This window comes from Perognathus longimembris, chromosome 1 (genome assembly GCF_023159225.1).
Source record: "Perognathus longimembris pacificus isolate PPM17 chromosome 1, ASM2315922v1, whole genome shotgun sequence".
NCBI classification, from domain to species: Eukaryota; Metazoa; Chordata; class Mammalia; order Rodentia; family Heteromyidae; genus Perognathus; species Perognathus longimembris.
Genome location: NC_063161.1, coordinates 7,206,728 through 7,228,421, shown reverse-complemented (window position 1 = coordinate 7,228,421; position 21,694 = coordinate 7,206,728). Strand labels below are relative to the sequence as shown.

Below are 21,694 nucleotides of genomic sequence, written 5' to 3'. Positions count from 1 at the left end.
TTATTGTCAAGTGTTTTATTTATACCTACAAAAGGAAACAAGATGGTATCAAAAGGACAATTTACAAACTAAGAATAGTAACATTGCTCTTAGCCTCCTGTGCCTCAACATCACACGCCTACAAATCTTTCAAGTCTTAATGCGACAGGAATGTGTTCAGAGACCAGCAAGGACATGAGGAGAGAGCACTGATCCCAAGCAAAAGCCACCAACCTTTGAGTTGAGAGAGGTCTGCACGAGAAACTGTTGGGGAGGGATGGGGAGCAGCAGCCCCTGGCTTAATACTGAAGCCCTTTCCACTAACCACCAGCCAACCAGGACTCACCCCTCCTGTTCTCAACCCAAGCGCACAACCTCAATGACAGACATGGAAGCAGACAAAGCCACCCTGGAACAGTGACAACTCAGCTACCCTTCAGCTATGCTCAGGCCACCAAGAGCTCTTGCAATGGCCACTATACTGCTGCTTTCCGTTCACGACACCCTCAGTGAAGAGGGAGGGCAAGCGATCCCGATACTATACCACCGCTCGCGAAACCTGTCCCTGGAAACGAATGCGTCTAAGAGCATAGAGTAGGACCTAATCTACTGAGCAGGAAAAAACCTGAATGCAGCTGCAGAGATGGCCACAACAGCATGGCCAGTGCTTAGACATGTTTGTTTTGGGAGCAGAGAAACCGCACTTTGGTTGCAAGCACAGAGCAGTTTAACGTTTCTTCTATGCCTACTGTCCTCCCCACCGGGCCTCAGCTTCTATACAAGATGGGGAACAAAGAAAAAAGGGAATTGGAAAATTAAAAAGGTTGCCCAAGTTTTTACATGCACAATTTCAGCTTATGCTGACAACCTACCTGTATCTGTTGCACATTGAATCATACTTTGAGAACCCCTCAGAAACCATCCCTTCTCTCCCTGAAGGATTTTTTTAAAAAGGGAAAACAAAAACAAAATCCTCAAGAGAGCATCTTAGTAGTCCGGTGTTACAAACCAGCAAGCACTCTAAAGCTACAGCCCAGGAAGGCGGCTGGTGTGCCCTCCTAACTGCACTGAGATGCAGCGCTGCGGCTGCACGGCCAGGGCGGAGGCTCTGGAGCCGACTGGCTGTGGCCCTGCCCCGGCAGGATGAACACAGGAGCAGAGACCGCTCTCCAGGACCATCGGCTGCTGCTGGCAGCGGGCAAGGCAGTACCTCTAGCAGGGGGTGAACTCACCTACCTTTGCATGGAGGCAAAAAAAGACCCCCAGGACGTGTCCTAGGCACGACGTACCTGTGCAGAGCGTACTGCAGGCCAGCGGAGCCCCGCGCCGGGAATCTTGCTCAGGGGAACGTGGTCAAATGGGCAGAGCGGCCGGCAGGTGCTCTCATTCTACTTCTACAAATACTGAGTTTACAAGACATCTGCCCACTTTGAGTATTGTTTGTAATGAAAGGTGCTTTTTATACTGCAGGTGAATGCATGTCTGTGAGCATGTGCGTATATTCATTTGCTCACAGCAGCCTGGCTAGAAAGTGAATCTCATAGATGGTCCCTGGTTGCATGGGGAAGAAAAACAGGCAGCTTTTTGCCCAGATGCCAAACCAATACCATAAACTGGTGGTTTTAAATTAAAAACATCTACTTACAAAGCAAATTCAATTTCTAACCTGACATTAAATTGGTTATTTTTTTAGTAACTGAGAAGGGAGAAAAGACAGTGGGAGACAAATTAAAAATGTTTAGCTGTCAAATGTACTTAAGCCATCAGCCAAAATGGCAATAACGAGGCAGTGTCTTAAGTCATATGGGCCTGAGGACCCCCGATCAAACTTGAGTAACAGTAAACCCATTGTGGGAAATCCCTCTTGGCTTCCTAACTCTGTTCTGAGAGCAATTTAGAGCACAGATGCCATCCTTCTGCTCCTGCCCAAGTCAGCCCTTCCCCCTCCCTAACTCAGGGCTCCCCCAAAAGGGCCATTAAGTGTACGTTTTAGGATGAAAAGTAACTCAAATATCCTCAACATGCAAGTTGGGGGAATTAATCTCTTCCAGTCAGACATATATATATTCTTTTTACAAAATCTGTTACTGAAGACTGGATCACTCTTTTGGTGGGCAGAAGAAACCTGGCAGTGAATTCTAACTAATCTGCATGACAAGACCATCACCATGGTTGGGAGGGGGAAAAAAATAGAAAAACAAAAAGTATGGAAGAGCAGAGATAAAGAAAAAAGAAAAGACAGCATTCCTTTAGATGTTATTAGCTTGTGGGAGTATTCAGCCCAGATGGCTCATTTCCGGGAGGGAGGAGGGGGTGGGGGAGGGGGAGGGTACTGGTAGGCTGTCTGCCCCATGTAACCTATCATGTTGGTAGCTCCTGGAGGCTGTGCAAACTGTTGTGACATCAGAGGCTGTGGCTGCTGCCCAGACCGGCCTATGGCACTAAACTGCTGGCTAGAGCTCTGAGAACTTCTCCCAGCGGAGGTGGTGCTACTCGCTCCGTACGTGCCGGCACCATATTCCTGGGCTGTATAGCCACTGGTGCCATAGGCAGCCGCCCCATAGGTGCCTTGACTGTAGGTGTATTGGCCTGCTTGGGCTCCAAAGGCAGAATTTGGACTTCCATAGCCACTGCCATTAGCATAGCTGGCTCTATCGGTTTCACTGCGATCCCGATAGCTCGCCGAGTCTCTCCGTCCACCATCTTTGACGCCTCGAAGCCTCCGGTCACATTCATCCTGGTACATCAGGTTGGGGTTGTTGGCGGAAGAAGTAGTCCGGTATCGAGATCGGCCTCCTGGTGGGAGGGTACAGGTATTTTTTAATGGCAGGTATGTGATCCAACCGTAATATAAAGTTAAATGGGGAAAAAGTATATAATTCATTTCCTTCACCTTGTAGCAAGGCCAGCTTCTAAGCCAGTATTTTACTCAGCTTTTCATGTTTTAGGCTTTTCTTGAAGACTTAAAATCTGCAATCTTAATCTTACTGTATTAAAGTTGGGAGTTGCTGGGCGCTATCTACTTAGGAAACTGAGATCTGAGGATCACAGTTCAAAGCCAGCTGGGGCAAAAATATTCCCATGAGCCTCTTATCTCCAAAACCAGATGTAGTGCCGTGGCTTAAAGTGACAGAGCACTACACTTGAGTGAAAAACCTCAGAGACAATGCCTAGTCCCTAAGTTCAAGCCCCACAACCGGCCCAAAACAAACAAAAAAACCAACAACAAAAAGCTGAGAGTCATGAAGCCTACTTTATTACAATGGTTTTTAAACACTCCAGCCTCTGGAGTGCTGGAGTTACAGACATGTGCATTACAGGCATCTGGCTAGTTTAGCTTAACTGTAAACAGGCCAAGCACTTCCAAGTCAAAACATCAGCTTAAGACTGTAACCTACATAAAAATGCTAGACTGTGCAAGTAGCACAATCATGTGGTAAGACTTTCAGAAAAAGTTCTGAAGAATCCTAAGCATTTCCCCATGTTACCTAGCAACGTGCTTCACAGGATTCAAAAAGAAAGGCAAATGAATAGAAAAGACATCTTGGCAGTACCTGGAAAACTCCAGGACTTGCCCTTACCCCCTCCGCCGCCACCACCTCTGTGGTCCACCAGCTGCATCAGCTTTGGGTTGATGGCCTGATTGGCCTCTTCGAGCACTTTGATCAGCTCTCGGGCCTGCTTTAGGTTCCCTGGGGTGAAGAAAGTATAGGCAGTGCCCTTGTTGGTGCTCCGGGCTGTTCGGCCAATCCGGTGCACGTAATCTTCTGAACTGTTAGGATAGTCATAGTTGATGACAAACTTGACATCTTCCACATCTTCGGCATCGATGACAAGTCAGTATGTGGGTCGATGATGCAGAGAGAGAAGGCAAAGGACATGCCAACAGCAGGAGGGAAGCACGAATGCAGACGACAGCAAGAGGAAAGAAGACCAAATTAGTAACCACTCAAACAGGAACTAAAAGGAAAAGACTCATCCCAACAGAGCAGAAGAGGATTACTGAGATTCTTGGGCCGCTGTGGGACTTGCCATCTTTGGTGTAAATCCTGAGGCAATCCCATTGGACCATCCAAACTCCTGCCACTTCTGTGGTAAGCAATCTACTGCAGGAGCTGCACCGTGGTCTCCAGACCTGCGCACTCACACACAGCCTCCTTAGAGCCAGGATGTACAAAGAGCAGAGAAAGAAAAGATGCAGGGCCAAATCACTTCTACTCTGTTGGGAGAAGCCTGGCAAAAATCTACCAACAACACAATAAACTTACCTTGCACCAGTCACAGAGCGACACGACAAAAGGAGCTTCAGTACCTCACTACTTACTACATTCCCAAGGTAACTTACAACATTCAGACTAATTCTTTTTTTTGCTCTAAAATTTACGAAACTGACCAGCACCAAAGCACACACCTCTTTTCCTCTGAAGAATACCCAGGATTACTTTTCCCCCTTTAGTTGCCACAAGAGCACATTACACTAAAATTTCACTATACTACCAAGCCCAGCTTCTGAAGTCTTTTTCCCCTCCACTCAAGGTTATTTCAAACTCAGTTATTTCCACAATCAAAGATTGCCCACGTGAAGTGGGAAATTAAATGGATTGCCAAAGACAATGGGAAAACCTGTGAAACCTTGAGACACATTTAGTGCTGTCTGCTGCTGGGGTTTGGGCTGAGCAACCTACTGGGAAGCATGTAAATGTTAGTGTAATGCATTCACGACGTGGATTTCTTAACCTACTTCAACCAACAAGTTCAAGAATATAACAGAATCCTAATGTTTGGTGGGAAAAAAATCTGCATTTTACAAAGAATATTCAGAAAATATCCTAGATAAAACACAGATTTTTTTGTGATATAAATAATTAAAAAACATTCTCTGTTTGTTACCAGACCGATGCACACTCCCTCCTCCTTTGGGAAACCGCTGCAGCCGATCCCGTCTCTTTGCCTTTTATTTTTGGCGGCCTCCTTTCGAAAACTCCGCCTCCTGACACGGGACCACTGGAGCGCGGGGAGCATGCATCAAGGGTCCGTGGCAGTGAGGGTCCCCACACGCTCGCTCTGTGAACTGGCTTAGATGCTTCTCTGTAGCCCCATTTGGTTGCCAAGCGCCGGAGAACCTGGGTTCGGGTAAAAATTTCAGGTCCTCCAACGCCTCCCCCAAGGATAATTGGGGTGATTGTAGAAAAAAGTAATTATTAAAAAAAAAGTTACATCCAAAGGGTCAGACTGCATCTATTGCCCAGACTGGATTAATTTCAGGGGAACAGGGAGATGATTAGAAAAAAACAATTCGGCTGTTAAGGGCTCGTGAGGGGGCGTTAGGTCTGTTTCTTATTACAGTAAAGGCTCCTCGGTCGTTACTGACCCTTAAAGTCCTGAATCACACCAGAAAGACGAGAAGGCACTTATCACAGGGGGCAGCGTGAGTCTCCAGCTAGAGTCGGTGATGTCATAAAGAAAAAAACCTTAAAGAGGGCAGGAGTGGATGGAAGTAGGGGAGGGGGCGATGCGTGCGAGCTCCATGACATCTTCAGGGCCCGAAGCTCGCTCCTGAGCGTTCACACTGAGTTACCGAGTGTGAGCGGGGCAGGCAGAGCCAGAATTACTGCCCTGGGCACACAGAAGCAGCAAGCAGTGTGGCCACGGCCAACAGTTCCCTTGTGGAGGGGCCTAAAGGGGCAGACAGGGTGCAAGTTCTTCCGATTAGAAATGTCCTGTGCACATAGCTGGCTGAGGGCACAAAAGAGCAGGCGCAGAATGTGGCTTCTCCAGGCAAGCCCGCCCTGCTGTTATTTGTGCACGGCCACAATTATAATCTTGCTGTCTTTAGAGAAGATGCTGTAGCAGGGTAAGAGATGGAAACGTACGTTAATGTTTTGGCCAGCTGCCTAGGACGAGGACTTTGGGTCCAGGCAGCCCTATGGCAAGGCCCGCATCTCGATGGCTAACTAGGAGAGGGTCTACGACTAGCCAGCCAACAGGCTCATCTAGAGCGGCTTCGGGCCAGTGGAGATTTGCCTTGGCCATGTACTGAGTGATCTGCAGCTGATAGCAAAGCTTCTGTTAAAAAACAAAACAAAATCAATTCAATGCTTTTAGTTCAACAGTGTGTAGTTCCAACAAAAAAAAAAAAGGAGAAATTAAAAAAAATCCCAGTGGACAGGGAGCAGTGGTCGGCTGAAGATGACTATGAGAAAATCACGGGACTCGGGGAACTTACCTGAGGGAATACCTAAGAGACCGTCACTCGGCGGGGAGGGGAAAAAGGCCTGGTGACTCAGCTGGAAATCGCACCCTTGTCTGTGAGGTAGAAGCCTTCACTTTCCAGGATCTTGTAGGACCTTGGTCAGAATTCTGCCATTTTGGTGGGTTTTCTCCCTCCTTTTGATTTTTACAAGGCAGCAAACAAAGGGGCCCAACACAAGCTGAGGTTGCGTAACAAGAAACAGACTCGGGTTCCTTTCCTGTCCCCTCTGCTGACAGGGGAGGTGGAATGAAGAGTCTAAATTATTCTAATGGTAGCCAATTGATGTTTAAAATGCAGGGGACATGGAACAAATATTTGTAATTGTCTAGGCAAGATGCACAAAGAAGCTACCAGCACATAGCAAGCCTGTTTAAAAAAAAACACCATTACTGAAAGCTATGATGGAAAGTGCTTTCAGAACTCTGCCTCCTCTCCCAACAGGCCCAAGATCTAAGCAGACCAAGACATGACCTCGGAGGGCAGAGACAACTTCCCGTCCTGGCTGCGGTCACCACCTCTGAAGGAGGGAATGAGAAGCCTAATGGATCACGGTTCCCGTCACTTCCTATTCTCTTCGTATAAGGGAATATGGCACTTTTTACCTTACTTGGCAGGAAATTAAACACCTATCAATACCCTTCTAGATTTGTCAAAGAAATACACCCTCCACTCCAACACAGGGTCTTGAAAGTCCAAACTGGCCTCAAATTCATAATCCTCCTGCCTCAGCCTCATGAGTACTGGGATTGTAGGATTGTACCACCATACCCCAGCTAAAATCTCTTGAAATACTTAAGTTGTGAGTCATACTTTAGGTTCAAAATAAGGGATAAAAGTACCAGAGGGTATTTCTACATCATTAAGAGCTGAAAACTTCAGATCTTCAAATTAAGCATTGGTTATTTCATCTATGGAAAAATGTATGGGTGAAAGAAGGGGATAACTGCTCATTCAGTAATGTTGGGCAATCAATCTAGATAGTACATTACAAATTTATTAAAGCCCATTTAATAAGCATTCATAGAACCAACCCTCTACAAACCGATTGTAATGGGAAAATAATAACTGAAGAAGCTAGCTTACGACAGCTAGGTTCTCTTAGGCTTCTTCCACATAGCCAGGAAGTAAGAGTGAAGCCAGCCAGGAAAAGTTACACTGTTCAACTCAATGTCTCCTCTCCCTCTAACTCAGCAGTCATGCCTAGGCCTTGCTGCAGACTAAAGCCTGTTTGTTAGGAGCAGAAGACTGAAAATAAAAAGAAAACCGAAACAAAAATCCAAACCCAAAAACTCACCCAAGAATTATAAAAAGAAAAAAAAAGAAAAAAGAAAAAAAAAGGGGGAGCGGGGAGATATCACAATTGCGTTTCTTTTACTAAACACATGTATGTACAACTCCAAATCTGAAATGGCAAACAAACCTTTAAACCAAAAAGATACATAAGCCAGGACAAGAGGCGCCTGTCTATACAAACCTAGCCCACGGGAGGCTACATCTGTGGCAATGAGAATGGGAGCCTTTCCAGAACGAAACTCTGCAAAAAACCAAACAGAAAAACGCACCATAAAAGCCAAGTTCCGCAATCAAGGGGAAGAGGAAGACTTATGCTGGAGAAAAACAGTTTATTCCCTCTTCTTCAGGTCAATGTTTTATTTCTAAAGTATGTATTCTCCTATTTCACACAATGGGCTTTCCTTAGGTAACAGGAAAGGCCCAACAGGACTATAAGGAAATATGCTGAGACAGGACCTCAAAGATATTTTTAACTCAAACTTTCCCTACGAGAGAAAATTTATGATGGAAAAAAACTTAAGACATGAAGGAACCTGGTGACAACCCAAAGTGCACCCTATTCAATGAGCCTAAGCACAAAGGGAAGGCAGGACAGGCAAACTCTGACCCTTGAGGTCAACTCGGGTACAGCATCACTATTTTACTTTTGCAAATAAAGCTTTCCAAGCATACAGCCTGGCTACATTTTCATGTTCTGTCTTTGGCTAGCCCTAGTAGAACTCAGTCACTATTTGGTCTGCAAAGCCAAAATATTTACCATCTGGACTTTAACTGACATTTTGGGGAGAAAATTCATTGAAAATGCTTCTTCTAATAAAACTCACCATTAAGGACCCAGTCTCTTTCTGGCTGGCTCTTGTCTCCATGGATACACATAGCAGGCCAACTGTCAAAAGAAAACGAATTTAGAACGCTTGCAAGAAAGGACAACTAAGCTACAAAAGAAGCTTCATAACTGGAGGTATGGCTCAAGTGGTGGAACATCTGTTTACAAAGAAAAAAGCCTAGAGCTCAAAGTCCAGCACCACCAACAACTGAAAAGGGATGGGAATGTGGCTCAGTGATAAAGAGCTCGGCTAAGCATGCATGAAGCCCTGGGTTCGATTCCTCAGTACCACATAAACAGAAATGCTGCAAGTGGTGCTGTGGTCCAAGTGGTAGAGCGCTAGCCTTGAGCAAAAAGCAGCTCAGGGACAGTGCCCAGGCCCGAGTTCAAGCCCCAGGACTAGCAAACAAAAGAAAACAAATGAATAAGTAAGTTAGTAGCCCTCATTGGGCAGAACCCACAGGCTAAACACCTATTCAGCCTCGATACTCACCCATCCCTGCGCATCCTGCGAGTAAGGTCATCACAGCGTCTCTTTGTCTCCACGAAGATTATTGTCTTGTTTTCCTTTTCAGCCATTATTTCCTCCATCAGTTGAATCAGCCTGAAAACAAGAACAATGCAGTCACCAGAGAGAAAAGATCTCTCTGGATATTGTGCAGAAGATCACTACCGTAACTCCCAAACATACATGCTTCCTATAACGGCACATGCCTATAATTCCAGTACAATAAATACATAATGCCTTAACATTTTGGAAAAAAAAAAAAAGGAAATGGCTCTGTGGCTCAAGTGGTACAGCACTAGCTTTGAGCTCAAGATTTCAGGGACAGTCCCATGACTGACCCCCCCCCCGCCCCCGTACAACCAAAGACACAAGCTGGGCACCAGTGGCTCCCATCTAGAATCTTAGCTACTCAGGAGGCTGAGATCTGAGGAGCGAGCTTCAAAGCAAGCCCGTGCAGGAAAGTCTGTGAGAAACTTATCTCCAATTCATTACCAGAAAACTGGAAGTGGATCTGTGACTCAAGTAATACAACCCTAACCTTGAACTCAAGAGCTCCGGAACAGTGCCCAGGCCAAGGGTTCAATCAAGCCCCAAAACTGACCAAAAAAAAAAAAAAAAGGAAGACAGAGCAGTAGGCAATGCTGACTGTGATCTTAAAACACAAATGAAACCTTCCTAAAGTATGTTTAAAGTATGTTCATGCTACCCTCACAAACAAGTCTAACATATGTAGTATTACCTCTATTTCACAGACGAAACAGAGGCACTGAGAAGAAAAACCAAGACTGTGTACTTGCTACAGATGCTCTACAACTTTATTGCTTCTCTCCAGGCCTCCCTGCCCCCATTCATACTCTGTGCCAGTCCTGGAGCGGAGCCTGAACTCAGGCCCTGTGTGTTCTCATTAGATTCGCTCAAGGCTGGTGGCTGGTGCTCTACCACTAAAGCCACAGGCCCACTTCTGGTTTTAGGGCTTGAACTCGGGCTGGGTGCTGTCTCTGAACTCTTCTTGCTCAAGGCTAATACTCTGCCACTTTGAGCCACAGCTCCACTTCCGGGTTTCCTGGTTGTTAATTGGAGGTAGGAGCCCGGAACTTTCCAGGCTGGCTTCTGTGCTCCTCAGATCTCACCCTCCTGAGTGGCTAGGAATTTACAGGCGTGATCACGCCACCACTGGCTTCAGCTGATTTTCAACTTTATGCCCAGGCCAGCCTGGGCTGTGCTCCTTCTGCATGCACTTCATTATTGAGTGAGGTGGTGTCTTGTGCACTAATTATGTCCAAGGTAGACTGTAATCCCTGATGTCTACCTCCTAAGTAGCTAAGGTGACAGGCTTAAGCCACGGGTGCCCAGCTCCAGCAGTGTTTTTAAGTCTCAAAAAAGATATTGGTCACCCAAGCCAGGTGAGGCTGTGGCAGGAAGACCACAAATTCAAGGCCAGCCTTTCTGAAGGAAAAAAAAAAAAAGCTCAATTTCTGAGTGTTACTAGGAAGATAATCAAAGGAGTGAAATGTCTTCCATACTTGTGGTCTTTCTCACTCTCCATGCAGACATCCACAATCTGAAGGATGTTGTGGTTGGCGCTCAGCTCCAGGTTGCCAACGTTGATCTGGGTGTAGTCGCGGAGGAAGTCCTCTGCAAGCTGTCGCACTTCCTTTGGCCACGTTGCACTCCACATCAGTGTCTGCCGATCGGGCTATCATAAAAAGAAAGGGGATCTTTTAGGCTAAGGGTCTGTGGGACAGTCCAAGGGCATAAAGGCAATTAAGTATTAGTCTTCCATACCCTGATTTGATCAACAATTTTGCGGATCTGGGGTTCAAAGCCCATATCAAGCATCCTGTCAGCCTCATCCAGCACAAGGTAAGTACATCGGCGAAGGTTTGTCTTTCCTGACTCCAGAAAATCTATCAGTCTTCCAGGAGTAGCTATGCAGATCTCCACACCTACGAAGGAAAATCAAAGATCTAGCCCTGGCCGTCAGTCAATGCTACATACAGAGCAGCAGCTGAACTTAACCGTCAGGTCCTACGGAACCTCCCAACTATGAGCTTCCTCCCCTAAAATGGGGACAAGACAATCTCCTGAGCACCTCTAAGCCCCTGAAAATGCTGTCCACATGAGAACCTACTCCTTTGTTCAGTTTCCTTCACGGGAATTGGTAAGGCACACACACTCACCACTCAGGACATTCGTTTTTCTTACCTCTTTCCAGATCGCGAATCTGGGGACCTTTAGGAGCACCTCCATAAATGCACGTACTCTTCAACCTGGAGCACTTGCCATAGTCATCAGCTACCTGCTGCACTTGCTGAGCGAGCTCTCGGGTGGGAGCCAGCACCAGACACTAAAGCAGACAAAAAAGAAAGAGCAAAAATCACTTAAGACCCAAATAAAACATAATCCACAAAAACACTTGGATAATCTTCGCCTGTTGTCTAGTCTAGTATTTTGCAAAGCAGTGATGGAGAGGGCGCTGGAAGAGCAGGGAGTGTGGGAGAAAACAACAGAATTCACTGTTCAGCATGTGGAATGATACCGGCGCCCTCACTACTTGGCTTACTTCAAAAGCTTTGTAACTCACTGCAGTTTATATGTATCACAAGTTGATTTATACTCAATTACCTACGTTTACACAACTTTCACAAAATAAATGACTTTGAAATACTCCTACACCATAACTATGGATAACTTATTAGCAAGAAATGCAAATGAACAGGCAGAGCAGAATTGGTGTTCCTTGAAGTTTCTTTGCTTAGATACATTAGGCACAAGCAAATGTATTATCTAATTTGACAGGACTGTGCAAAAACTGGCCAAAACACACAAAAGCCAGACTCTGAAACAGTGCTCAGGGCCTGGATGCTGTCCCAGAGCATTTTTGCTCAAGGCTGGTGCTCTACCACTTAAGCCACAGCTCCACTTTTGGCTTTTTAGAAGTTAATTGGAAAGTTAAAAGTTGCTTGGACTTTCCTGCTCAAGCTGGCTTTAAACCGTGATCCTCAATACCCAACTTGAAACATATCTTTTTGCTATGTAGTGATCTATTATGTACCAGCAAATGAAGTTATTTATGAGTGCACATTCAAAATGGACACCATCCAAATCTTAGAGTGGGCCGAGAATGTGGCTTGGTGGTAGAGTGCTTGCCTAGCATGCATGAAGCCTTGTGTTCAATTCCTCAGTATCACATACAGAGAAGAAGCCAGAAGTGGCGCTGCAGCTCAAGTGATAGAGTACTAGCTTTGAGCAAAAGAAGCTGAGGGACAGTCCCCAGGCCTTGAATTCAAACCCCAGGACTGAAAGAAAATAAAAAGTAAGCAGCATTAAGTGATGGAGAACAGCCCAAAGGTTATACTGTCTTACAAACCTTTGTAGAAGGTATTTTTTTGGTGCCAGTCCTTGGGCTTGAAACTCAGGACCTGGGCCCTGCCTCTGAGTTTTATACTCAAAGCTAGTGCTCTTCCACTTGAGCCACAGCTCCACTTCTGGGTTTTTGATGGCTAACTGGAAGTAAGAGTTTTATGGACTTTCCTGCCTGGGATGGAAAATTAAGACCTCAGCCTTTAGAATAGCCAGGATTATAGTGTACACCACTGGCACCCAGCTCAGAAGAAGCTCCAATCACCACAAAGAATATACAGCCTGCAGGCGTGCCTGCTCGCTCCACAGAGCAGGAATCCCAGCTCACACCTCTGCATTCCCTCACAGCACCACTAACCATCTGAGAGCCCATAGGCGTAGCTGGGTTTAGCTTGGTGGTAAATGTTTGTCTAGCATACAACATAGATAAAGACTGGTTCTAACACAAGCTCAGTTGTAATGGGGTAACACCACTTCCACCTATGGAAGATGGGCTTAAGAATGAAGTCTACATGCATACACACACACACACACACACACACACACACACACACACACACACACATATAGAGAGAGAGAGAGAGAGAGAGAGCGGGCGCGCGTGTGCAAGCTGCCACCCATGCAATACCAAAACACTTACAATTGGGCCATCTCCTCTTTCCAAGTATGGCTGGTGGTTAATATGAACAATTGCAGGGAGCAAATACTGGAGAGGAAGAAAAATAATCTTTATCAAACCACACCAGTCTTGATAAATTCTTAGACCAGCAATAATATGAAGACAGACTACTGCTGATATGCAATGTAAATTTAAACTTTAAGTGCTCCAATATATTTGATCGTTAAAATACCCATACCACTTGAATTATACTTTTAAGAACTGGGAATCTAAGTGATAGTATGCTACTGCATTGTCAAAGATTATCAGCTGCTAATACCTACCGCCAATGTCTTGCCAGAGCCCGTCTGGGCAATGCCCACCATATCCCGGCCACTGAGAGCCAATGGGAATCCCTGGCACTGGATCGGAGTAGGTTCTGTGAAGTGCTGATCCATCAACACATCCATCACATATTCTGCCAGAGAAGAAACATGTTACTTCCCCCCCTGCCTTCCAGGGATCGAACCTAAGGTTCAACATGTGCTCTGCTACTTGGGACAAGCCCCCCATTCTTTTTGTTTTCAAGACAGAGTTTTGCATAGGCTAGCCTCAAACTCTTGGATTCTCCAGCCTATTCCTCCCATGCCACTTCTGGCTTTTTCTGTTTACGTGGTGCTGAGGAATCTAACTCAGGGCTTCATGCATGCAAGGCAAGCACTCTACCGCTAAGCCACATTCCCAGCCCCCAGGTCTTTAGTTTAAAAATAACTAAAACCATTTCATAAATTACTCTCTTTAAATGAAAGGTCTCTTATTTGCCTTTTCAACAAAATCTGGAGCCTGTCAAAACCCTGAGACAAACCATCACTCATGTTTACTATTCAACTAAATTTAACTGCCAAACAACTCTTCCAGACTGAAAGATACTTACGTGGGAAATTAGCATGATGAAAGGCAAAGACAGGTTTAGGGCAGACATCTCCCCCTCTCACTGTAATCTCTTTCTTTCGTCGTAGCTCATCAACTTCATACTAAAGAAAAAAAAAATGAAGTAAGCTAAGTTAGTACAGGGGTCTTGGTAAATATTCAAAACTTGGTTTCCAGGCATAATGAGGCTCAAACAATAGAGCATCTGCTACCAAACATGAGGCCCTAAATTTAAAACCTAGTACCCTAACCACACACTTCATGTTTCAAGTCAGCTGAACACCTACCACACTACCTGTATTAACAATGGTAAATCTGTGAATGATTTAATGATGTAGATGATTAAGGGTTCCATCTTCTACAGGAGGAAAAAAGTAAGTAAATCACTTGTAATATCAGAACCAGAAGAGGGAGAAAATGTGGAGCTTGAGTGCAAGTTACTATTACAATTATATTATTTTTTTCTTGTCAGTCCTGGGACTTGGAACTCAGGGCCTGAGCTCTGTCCCTGGCTTCTTTTTGATCAAGGCTAGCACTCTGCCACTTGAGCCACAGCACCACTTCCAGTCTTTTCTGTATATGGTGCTGAGAACCAAACCCAGGGCTTCATGCATGCTATGCAAGCACTACCACTAGGCCACATTCCCAGACCCAACATTATTTTTCTAAACAAGCAAATATTTCTTGAGTACAATTCCTGCCCTCAAAATGGTGTTAAAACATGTATCAATTTATTCTTTCACTTTTACTTAAGATGGGAAGGCAGTATACAATCATCTCAGGCCATTAATCTGTGCATACATATGTGCATGTGCACGTGCATGCAGACACACACACTTACCGGAGTGAGCCTTGCCACTTCAGGGTGTTCTACATAGAAGTTCTTCTCAAACTTGGGAAGCTCACTCAGATCCCACTTCTTCTTACGTAAGCGTTCCCCAGGGTTACCGAATTTCTTCGGGGGGAGGCCACCACCACCTCTTGCTCCAAATCTAGATATAAAAAATATTCAGTGAATTAGTTTTTGGGGTTTTGAGGTTAGGGGTGAACTCCGGGCACAGCAGGTGCTCCACCACTTGAGTGACTCTGCTAGTCCCTTTCTGCACTAGTTATTTTTGTAACGATCCCAGGGCTGGAACACAGGCCCAGAGGCTTGCTTGGTGGGCTGACTACCACTGGAGCCATCACTCCAGCCCAGCTAGCTACTGGCTTTTTTGAAGACAGCTTCACAGATGGGCTTCAGAGATCCTCTGGATCTTAGCCTCCTAAGTTGCTAAGATTACAGGCGTGAGCCTTCAACACTTGGCTACATTACTTTGTGTATGTTTGCCAATACTGGGATGTGAGCTCAAGGTCTAGATGCTGTCCCTTAGTTTTTTCGCTCAAAGAAAATATTCTGCCACTGGAGCCTCAGCTTCACTTCCAGCTTCTTGGTAACTGGAGATGAATCTCATGGACTTTCCCACCCAGGTTAGCTTCAGTCCAAGTGTTGGGGATTATTATGGCCTGGGAAAGGCTGCCCTTCCACCAGCCTTGGGACAATGGAAGTCCCTCCCACCTTCTGGCCTCCACCCCTTGGGAGGTGAACACGTGCGTGCCACCATGATGGGGTTGTCCCGCCCACAAAGGGAAGTTTCGTGATGTCACTTGATGAACGTGACCCCTAGCCTATGACTGGCCCTTTGGCCAGCCCCCTTTCTTTCCCGCCATTACTTCTATATAAGTGCCTTTCCATATTAAAGTCTTTGAGACGCTTCCCACCACCGCAGCGTGTCCCTGATGCCTTCCTTTTCGCCTCCGCCCTTGGTAACATGTGGGGGAGACTGGGGGGAGGGGAAGCATCAGCAACCCTTCCTCAACTTAGCACAGGTCCATGTGAGCACGCCTTTGGCCTTCCGCTGGCGGAGGGCCAGGCTGAGTGCTCTTTCATAGAGTTTGTGGTTACCATTCTCCCCGTGGGGGGAGAAAGGGATCGTCCAGATCCCAACACCAAGTCCTTACATCTCAGCCTCCTGAGTAGCTACAACTGCACGTGTGGCACCAGAATACACTGGTTATTTCATTGCCAGTCCTGGGGCTTCAACTCAGGACCTGAGTGCTGTCCCTGAGCTCATATGCTCAAGGTTACCACTTTGAGCTATAGCACCACTCCAGTTTTCTGGGGGTGAACTGGAGATCAGTCTCATGGACTTCCCTGGCAAGGCTGGCTTGGAACTGCAATCCTCGGATCTCAGCCTTCTGAGTAGCTAGGATTACAGGCATCAACCACTGGCTCTGGGTGCAGTGGCTAAGCTCTGATGCTCAAGGCTTGCGCTCTACTACTTGAGCCCCAGTGGCACATCCCGTTTTCTCGTGGTTAACTGGAGCCTGCCCAGGCGGGTTTTAAACTTTGAACCTCAGATCTCAGCCTCCTGAGTAGCTAGGATTACAAGGAACAGGTGTCCAGCTCCAACTTACATTTTTGAAAAAGCATCTGGCTTTATGCCCTGGCCAGCCTGGACCATAATCTTTTTTTGTTTTTTTTTTTGCCAGTCCCAGGGCATGGACTCAGGGCCTGAGCACTGTCCCTGGCTTCTCAAGAGTGCTCAAGGCTAGCACTCTGCCATTGAGCCACAGCGCCACTTCCACCTTTTTCTCTATATGTGGCACTGAGGAATCGAATCCAGGGCTTCATGTACATGAGGCAAGCACTTTACCATTAGGCCATATTCCCAGCCCTGGACCATAATCCATCTGTCGCTCAGATGACGGGTGAATACCATCGTGCCCAGCCATTGTTTGCGACAAGAGTCTCAAGAACTTTTATGCCCTGGGTCGCTTGAACCTGGCTTCCCCATCTCTGCCTCCCAGGTAGGTAGGACCACAAACTTAAAATACCTCGTCCAGTTCCATCAGTTATTTTCAAACGATGAACTGTGTGCCAAAAAACATGAGAAGGATGGACTCCTAGGACCAGGCCCCACCCACAAAGGACCATTTTGCACAGACTTGATGGTACAGAGAAGTCTTGTTACAGTAGGAGAAATAATTTTTGTACTTAAAGGATCAGGGGGATTATATCAGACTTTGGATGCAGATAAGGTTTGTTTTCCTCTACCACTTGCTGCACTGCCATAATCTTTTTTAATTTCTTAAACTTGTTTCCTACTTGGGGCACAGTACTACGATTTGAATTCAAGGTCTTGTTCTTGCTAGGCAGGTGCTCTACTACTGAGCCACATTAACCATATTGACTGCATTTTACAAATAGGACCAAGTATTTTCGCATGGACTAGCTGTTTCCTTCGTTTCAAATAGGGTCTCACTTTTGCCCAGGACCACATACATATGCTTGTAGGGAGGGGAATTCTTAAACAGGTGGGACTAGAGATGTATACCAACACGTCTAGCTCAACTGTTGAGATGGGAAGTGGGGGAGTCTTGTTCACTTTTTAAGCAGGGTGGCCTGCAATAATTTGTTCTGAGGCCAACAGCACTGATTTATAGAAGTATCCATTAACAGACCGCACCAACAGATTCTTTAAAATCATCTCTCTGGGCTTGGGTGCTGTCCCTGAGTGCTTGAGCTCAAGGATAGGGCTCTACCACTTAAGCCACAGATCCACTGCCAGCTGTCTGCTGGTTTTAACTGGAGATAAGAATCTCGCAGGGACTTTCCTGCCTGGGGTTGCCTTTGAACTGTGATCCTCAGATCTCAGCCTCCTGAGTAGCTAGGATTACAGGCACCAGCCACTGGCACCTGGCTATTTTTTTCTCTTTATATACCTTTTAGTGCAGACAGGTAAGCTACCAAGAATACTAATTTGTTGAACCTGAAAGTTAAAGAGATTAGAGCTATTTTTTCCTAAAAGAATCTAAAGATGTTCTTCATTTCCTTAGTCTACCTGTAAAGTGTGGGGACTTGCTTGGTAAATTATAAGGACCTTTTTCATTCAATTTCCTAACTGTATCAAATTTGATTTTCCTATCTTTCTTTCATCATCTTGTAGAAATTTTAGCACCAGTTATTTTAAAGTTTCAATTTCTTATGATTTAAAATATTAGAACCTCTAGACCAGCTAGTTATTTCTTTAAATACAAGCATACAAAGTGTTGTTTTATTGGGATCACTCACAGGTATACTATGGCTGACGAAGAAAGAGAAATGAAAACACAGTACACACATAAGCTCTTAGCAGAGGGTATATGTGCCGTTATCTTGTACGTGGTGCATGTCAGTGGCTGCACAGAACAAGGGCCACTAGAGTTGGCCACTCTACCTCACTTGTAAATGAACCAGTCTTTTTCAGTCTTGTAAACAAGCAAATGAAAGCCTCCAAATCTCATCTTTAGTTTGTTCTAGCTTACATTAAAAAATGTATGTGGTTCCTAAGTATTATTTCTATTGCTTCTGCTGTATTCCAGTATAACTTAGACCTGAAAGTAACAACATAGGTGAAACCTTGTAAAATTAAGATTCCTGTTAAGGCTTATTCTAAACTGGTAATTCCCATGTAAAGTTTTCCTTTCCTCCTTCTCAAGGCATACTATACATACTACTTTACACAAGGAGATAATACCCAGTGCTGTCTGTTCACAGCTTATATCCACGAGTGTGAGTAAAAATCAGGCTATGAACAAACCTGACTTTGAAGACTTAAAAGACTTACATATTAGCATGCAAAATTGTCCTAGTTTGTAAATTCCATATGCAGCATTTTCTCTTTTTACGCTAATATTTAGCACTGTACTGCTGTGAGGACTGAAACAATAGTAATTCAGACCCAAGGGAAAATTCAGATGAAGGTGGTCAGGGCAGATTTTACAAGAAAGAATGCCTTTTGAGTTTTTGTAAAAATGCTTCTTTTGCCTAGCACTTGGAAACATTGTAAAATGGTGTTTGTTGTGTCTCAACCAATCCTGGGGCTTTAGCTCAGGATGGCCTGGGTGCAGTTCCTTAGGCTACCCCTTGGGCCATAAACCCTACTTCCTGTTTTTTGTGGTTACTTGGAGATAAAAGTTTCATAGATTTTTTTCTTTCTGACTTGGCTTCGAATCTGGATCCTCTCAGGTCTCAGCATCCAGAGTAGCTGGGATTACAGGCATGAACCACAAATGCCTAGCTCAGTTTCTTTTTGGAGACAGAGTCTTGCTTCAATCTTATAATCGCCCTGCCTCTCCAGAGCTGGGATTATAGAAATGCAACACCTTAGTGGACAACTAGGAAGTACCCTTAAATATTTCATCCTAGACAACTTTCTTAAAAAGCAAATTTTAGAGTCACCCAAGTGGATCCAAATCCTCCCCACAATTTAGACATCTGGGTTGTGTCCAATGTCCTGTTTTCAGGAACAAGGCTGATGTATTTTTCTTGATAGGATCTGGGACAAATATGGGATTTCTCTACATCTTAGCAAGCTAGGGTGTATGGTTTAAGAGCACCACGGGGATTACTGTCAACTTTACATGCTAAGTAGTTACATTGCTATTCATTTCATAACTTTGCTAAGACTGGGAAACAACAAACTTGAGACTTAAGGATTACAACTTTCTTCCCTACAGCAATCATAACAAGTTATTTACTAATAATTTCCTTCTAAAATAATTCCAACTTCGTAAGATTTGTATTTCAACCACAAAGTCTGGAGAAGCCAATAAAAGAATATCGCCTGGAAGAGTACCTGTGTAACAGTTACTACACCTTTAATTCCTGAGAACCCAGCGCAGTAAGGCAAATTTCTTGCTCCTTCAGATGGGCACTTTTAGGAAAACTAAAAGATCTTGCCTAATGTGTTATGTATATATATTAAGATCTGAACCTTGAGCTGGGGGAGCGGGTGGCTCACGCCCGTAACCCCTAACTTCTCAGGAGGCTTAAGACCTGAGGATTGCAGTTCAAAGCCAGCCCAGGTAGGAAGGCCTGGGAGATTCTTGTTCAAGTGGCAGAGCACTAGCCTTGAGTGGAGAAAAAGCTGAGATGGCGCCTAGGCCTTGAGTTCGAGCAAGAAAAACAAACAAAGCAAAGACCGGAATCTCGGTTTCTGAGAGGCCTGCTGGTGTGTAATAACTCCGTCTTCCCTCTCGGAATCATCCAAGCCCGCCGTGGTTCACCGGGCATTCCGTTAAAAGATAAAAAGCTTCCTCGCTAAAGCGAGAAGTTAAGTGTTGCAGCAAGTTGGCGGCGGGGAGGAGGAGAAGGGACCGAGCCGAACCTTCAGGTGCCAGCCCTGACCCCCCCCCCCCCGCGTCCCCAGACCAGCGCACCGGGCGCGCCGCCGGCCGTCCCACCGCTCTGCGTGCCACCGGGAGTCCGCGGCCCGTCGGGAGGGGCGGGGGGGGGGGAACCTACGCCCCAAAGCCCCAGGCCCGCCGGCGGCGTCCCGTCCCGGCGAAGGCGGAGGCCCGCCCGGCGGCTCGCCCGCTCCCCGGGCAGGGCCCCCCGACCCGGGCCCGCGCCGCCGGCCGCCATTGTGCCGCCTGAGCCCGCGGCCCGCGCGGCACCCCACCCCCACCCCCACCCCCGCTCCCGCTCTCCCCCCCCCCGCCGTCTTACCCGCCACGATCCCGGTCTCGGTCCCGGTCCCCGAAGCCGCCTCCGCGCATGGTCCCAAATGGATAGAGGTCGGGAAGCGGGGCACGGATGGCCGGGCTCGGGAGGGCCTGCGGTTCCGGCCGGGTGACGACCGATGGCGGCGGCGGCGCCTCCGCTGTTGGGGCGGCGGCAGGCGCGGCGCTTTCTCGCTCCGACGCGCTGTCTCCCGTCGCAGACGCCACCGTCGCCGCCTCTCTCGTCGGAGACGGGAGCAACACACAGAGAATCGGGGTAATAAAGACGGTGGGTAGGTTTGGGTACGCTCAACCCAGGCAGGGCCTCGGTCTAGGCGTCTCCTTCCTTCCCAGCGACTGCACAAAATGGCGGCCGCCGCGGAGACGGCTCCAAATGAACACGACGCACGGCGGGGACCGTACGTAAACAGCGTCTCGGAATAGCCCGTGCGCGCCGCCGGGCGCTAGGGGAATTCTCAGAAAGGGCTTACGTCGACGTCGGAGACGGGTGCGCGCTGCTGCCGGCGTCAGAAAAACAAAGTACGTAACGGGCGTAGCCGCCTCGCGCCGCCTGAAGTGGAACGCGGGGGGTGGGGCGAGGGGCCGGCCCCGCCCCCGCCCCCGCGCGACGTAACCTTCTCGGCGGCGTGAGTCGGCCCACTATGGCGGAGCTGCGCTGTGTGCGCAGCGCATTCTGTTTGGAGCAGAGAGGATTTGGCCGGATTCCGACCGCGGGACGCAACTTGAAGCCGGGCGGGGGTGGAGGGGGGCGGATAAGGAGTGGACGGATTGCTTTGCGGGGACCGTGTCTGCGCTCCCGTCGCGGTCGTTAAACTTGAGTGTCTTCAGGCCTTGGCCCGGCCCCTCTTAGGCCGAGAGCCGTGGTGGCCTGGCCCCTCCGGCCGCCGAGACCGGCCTCGCGCCTGGGAGCCCTTTCTACCGTTTGCCCTTCGCCACGCCGACGCCGGCAGCCATGATGGATGCCCCGCGCTTCCTCCGCCGCCGCCATTAAGCGGCGCCGCCTGGGGCCGTGGTGGCTGCCCGCCGTCTCCCCGGTGGGGCTGTGCGGGCCCTGCGCCCTGCGCCCTGCGCCCCGCGCCCAGGCCGGCTGCCCACGCTGTGCGGTGCCTCTCCCCCTCCAGATGCATTTGAAAGCCTGCTGGCCTGGCCGCCCCGCGCCCCGGGATCGGGTCCTCCCTGCCCCCTGGAATCCTGCGCTTCCCCAGGCTTGGTTTCCGCAGACGGTGGGAGGAGAGGGGTGCCATCTCTGGTTTGCCAGGCAGAAAGTTAGGCTTGGGAGGTGACCATCCGATCGGTCTTTGAACCGGTGTGGACGTTGAAGGGGCACCGTGGCGTGCAAACACTTCCTGGGCTTCTCAAGTCGGTTTTCAGACCCGCAGGGCCACAGCCCAGCAGCCC

General features: G+C 47.4%; 1 protein-coding gene across 1 annotated transcript; it reads right to left on the bottom strand.

Annotated features, from left to right (window-relative positions):
• Positions 1-20,833, bottom strand: Ddx17 (DEAD-box helicase 17). The gene is made up of 13 exons (XM_048355432.1): positions 20,283-20,833; positions 14,592-14,742; positions 13,755-13,854; positions 13,165-13,298; positions 12,863-12,928; positions 11,065-11,206; positions 10,645-10,805; positions 10,383-10,555; positions 8,845-8,955; positions 8,350-8,411; positions 7,707-7,766; positions 3,561-3,797; positions 1-2,775 (listed from the first exon to the last, which is right to left on the bottom strand). Exons 1-13 carry the CDS (start codon positions 20,330-20,332, stop codon positions 2,270-2,272), a joined length of 1,953 nt encoding a protein of 650 aa, XP_048211389.1. The 5' UTR covers positions 20,333-20,833; the 3' UTR covers positions 1-2,269.
• Positions 20,834-21,694: the final 861 nt, after the last annotated feature.

What these genes read in the sequence shown, in the direction of transcription:
- Ddx17 (XM_048355432.1), bottom strand. Translation starts at nt 20,332, where the DNA reads ATGCGCGGAGGCGGCTTCGGGGACCGGGACCGAGACCGGGATCGTGGC. An exon ending in AAGTGGCAAGGCTCACTCCG is followed by an intron (nt 13,855 to 14,591) that starts GTAAGTGTGTGT and finishes TTTTTTCTTTAG; the next exon opens with TATGAAGTTGATGAGCTACG. An exon ending in GATTCGCGATCTGGAAAGAG is followed by an intron (nt 10,806 to 11,064) that starts GTAAGAAAAACG and finishes TTTCCTTCGTAG; the next exon opens with GTGTGGAGATCTGCATAGCT.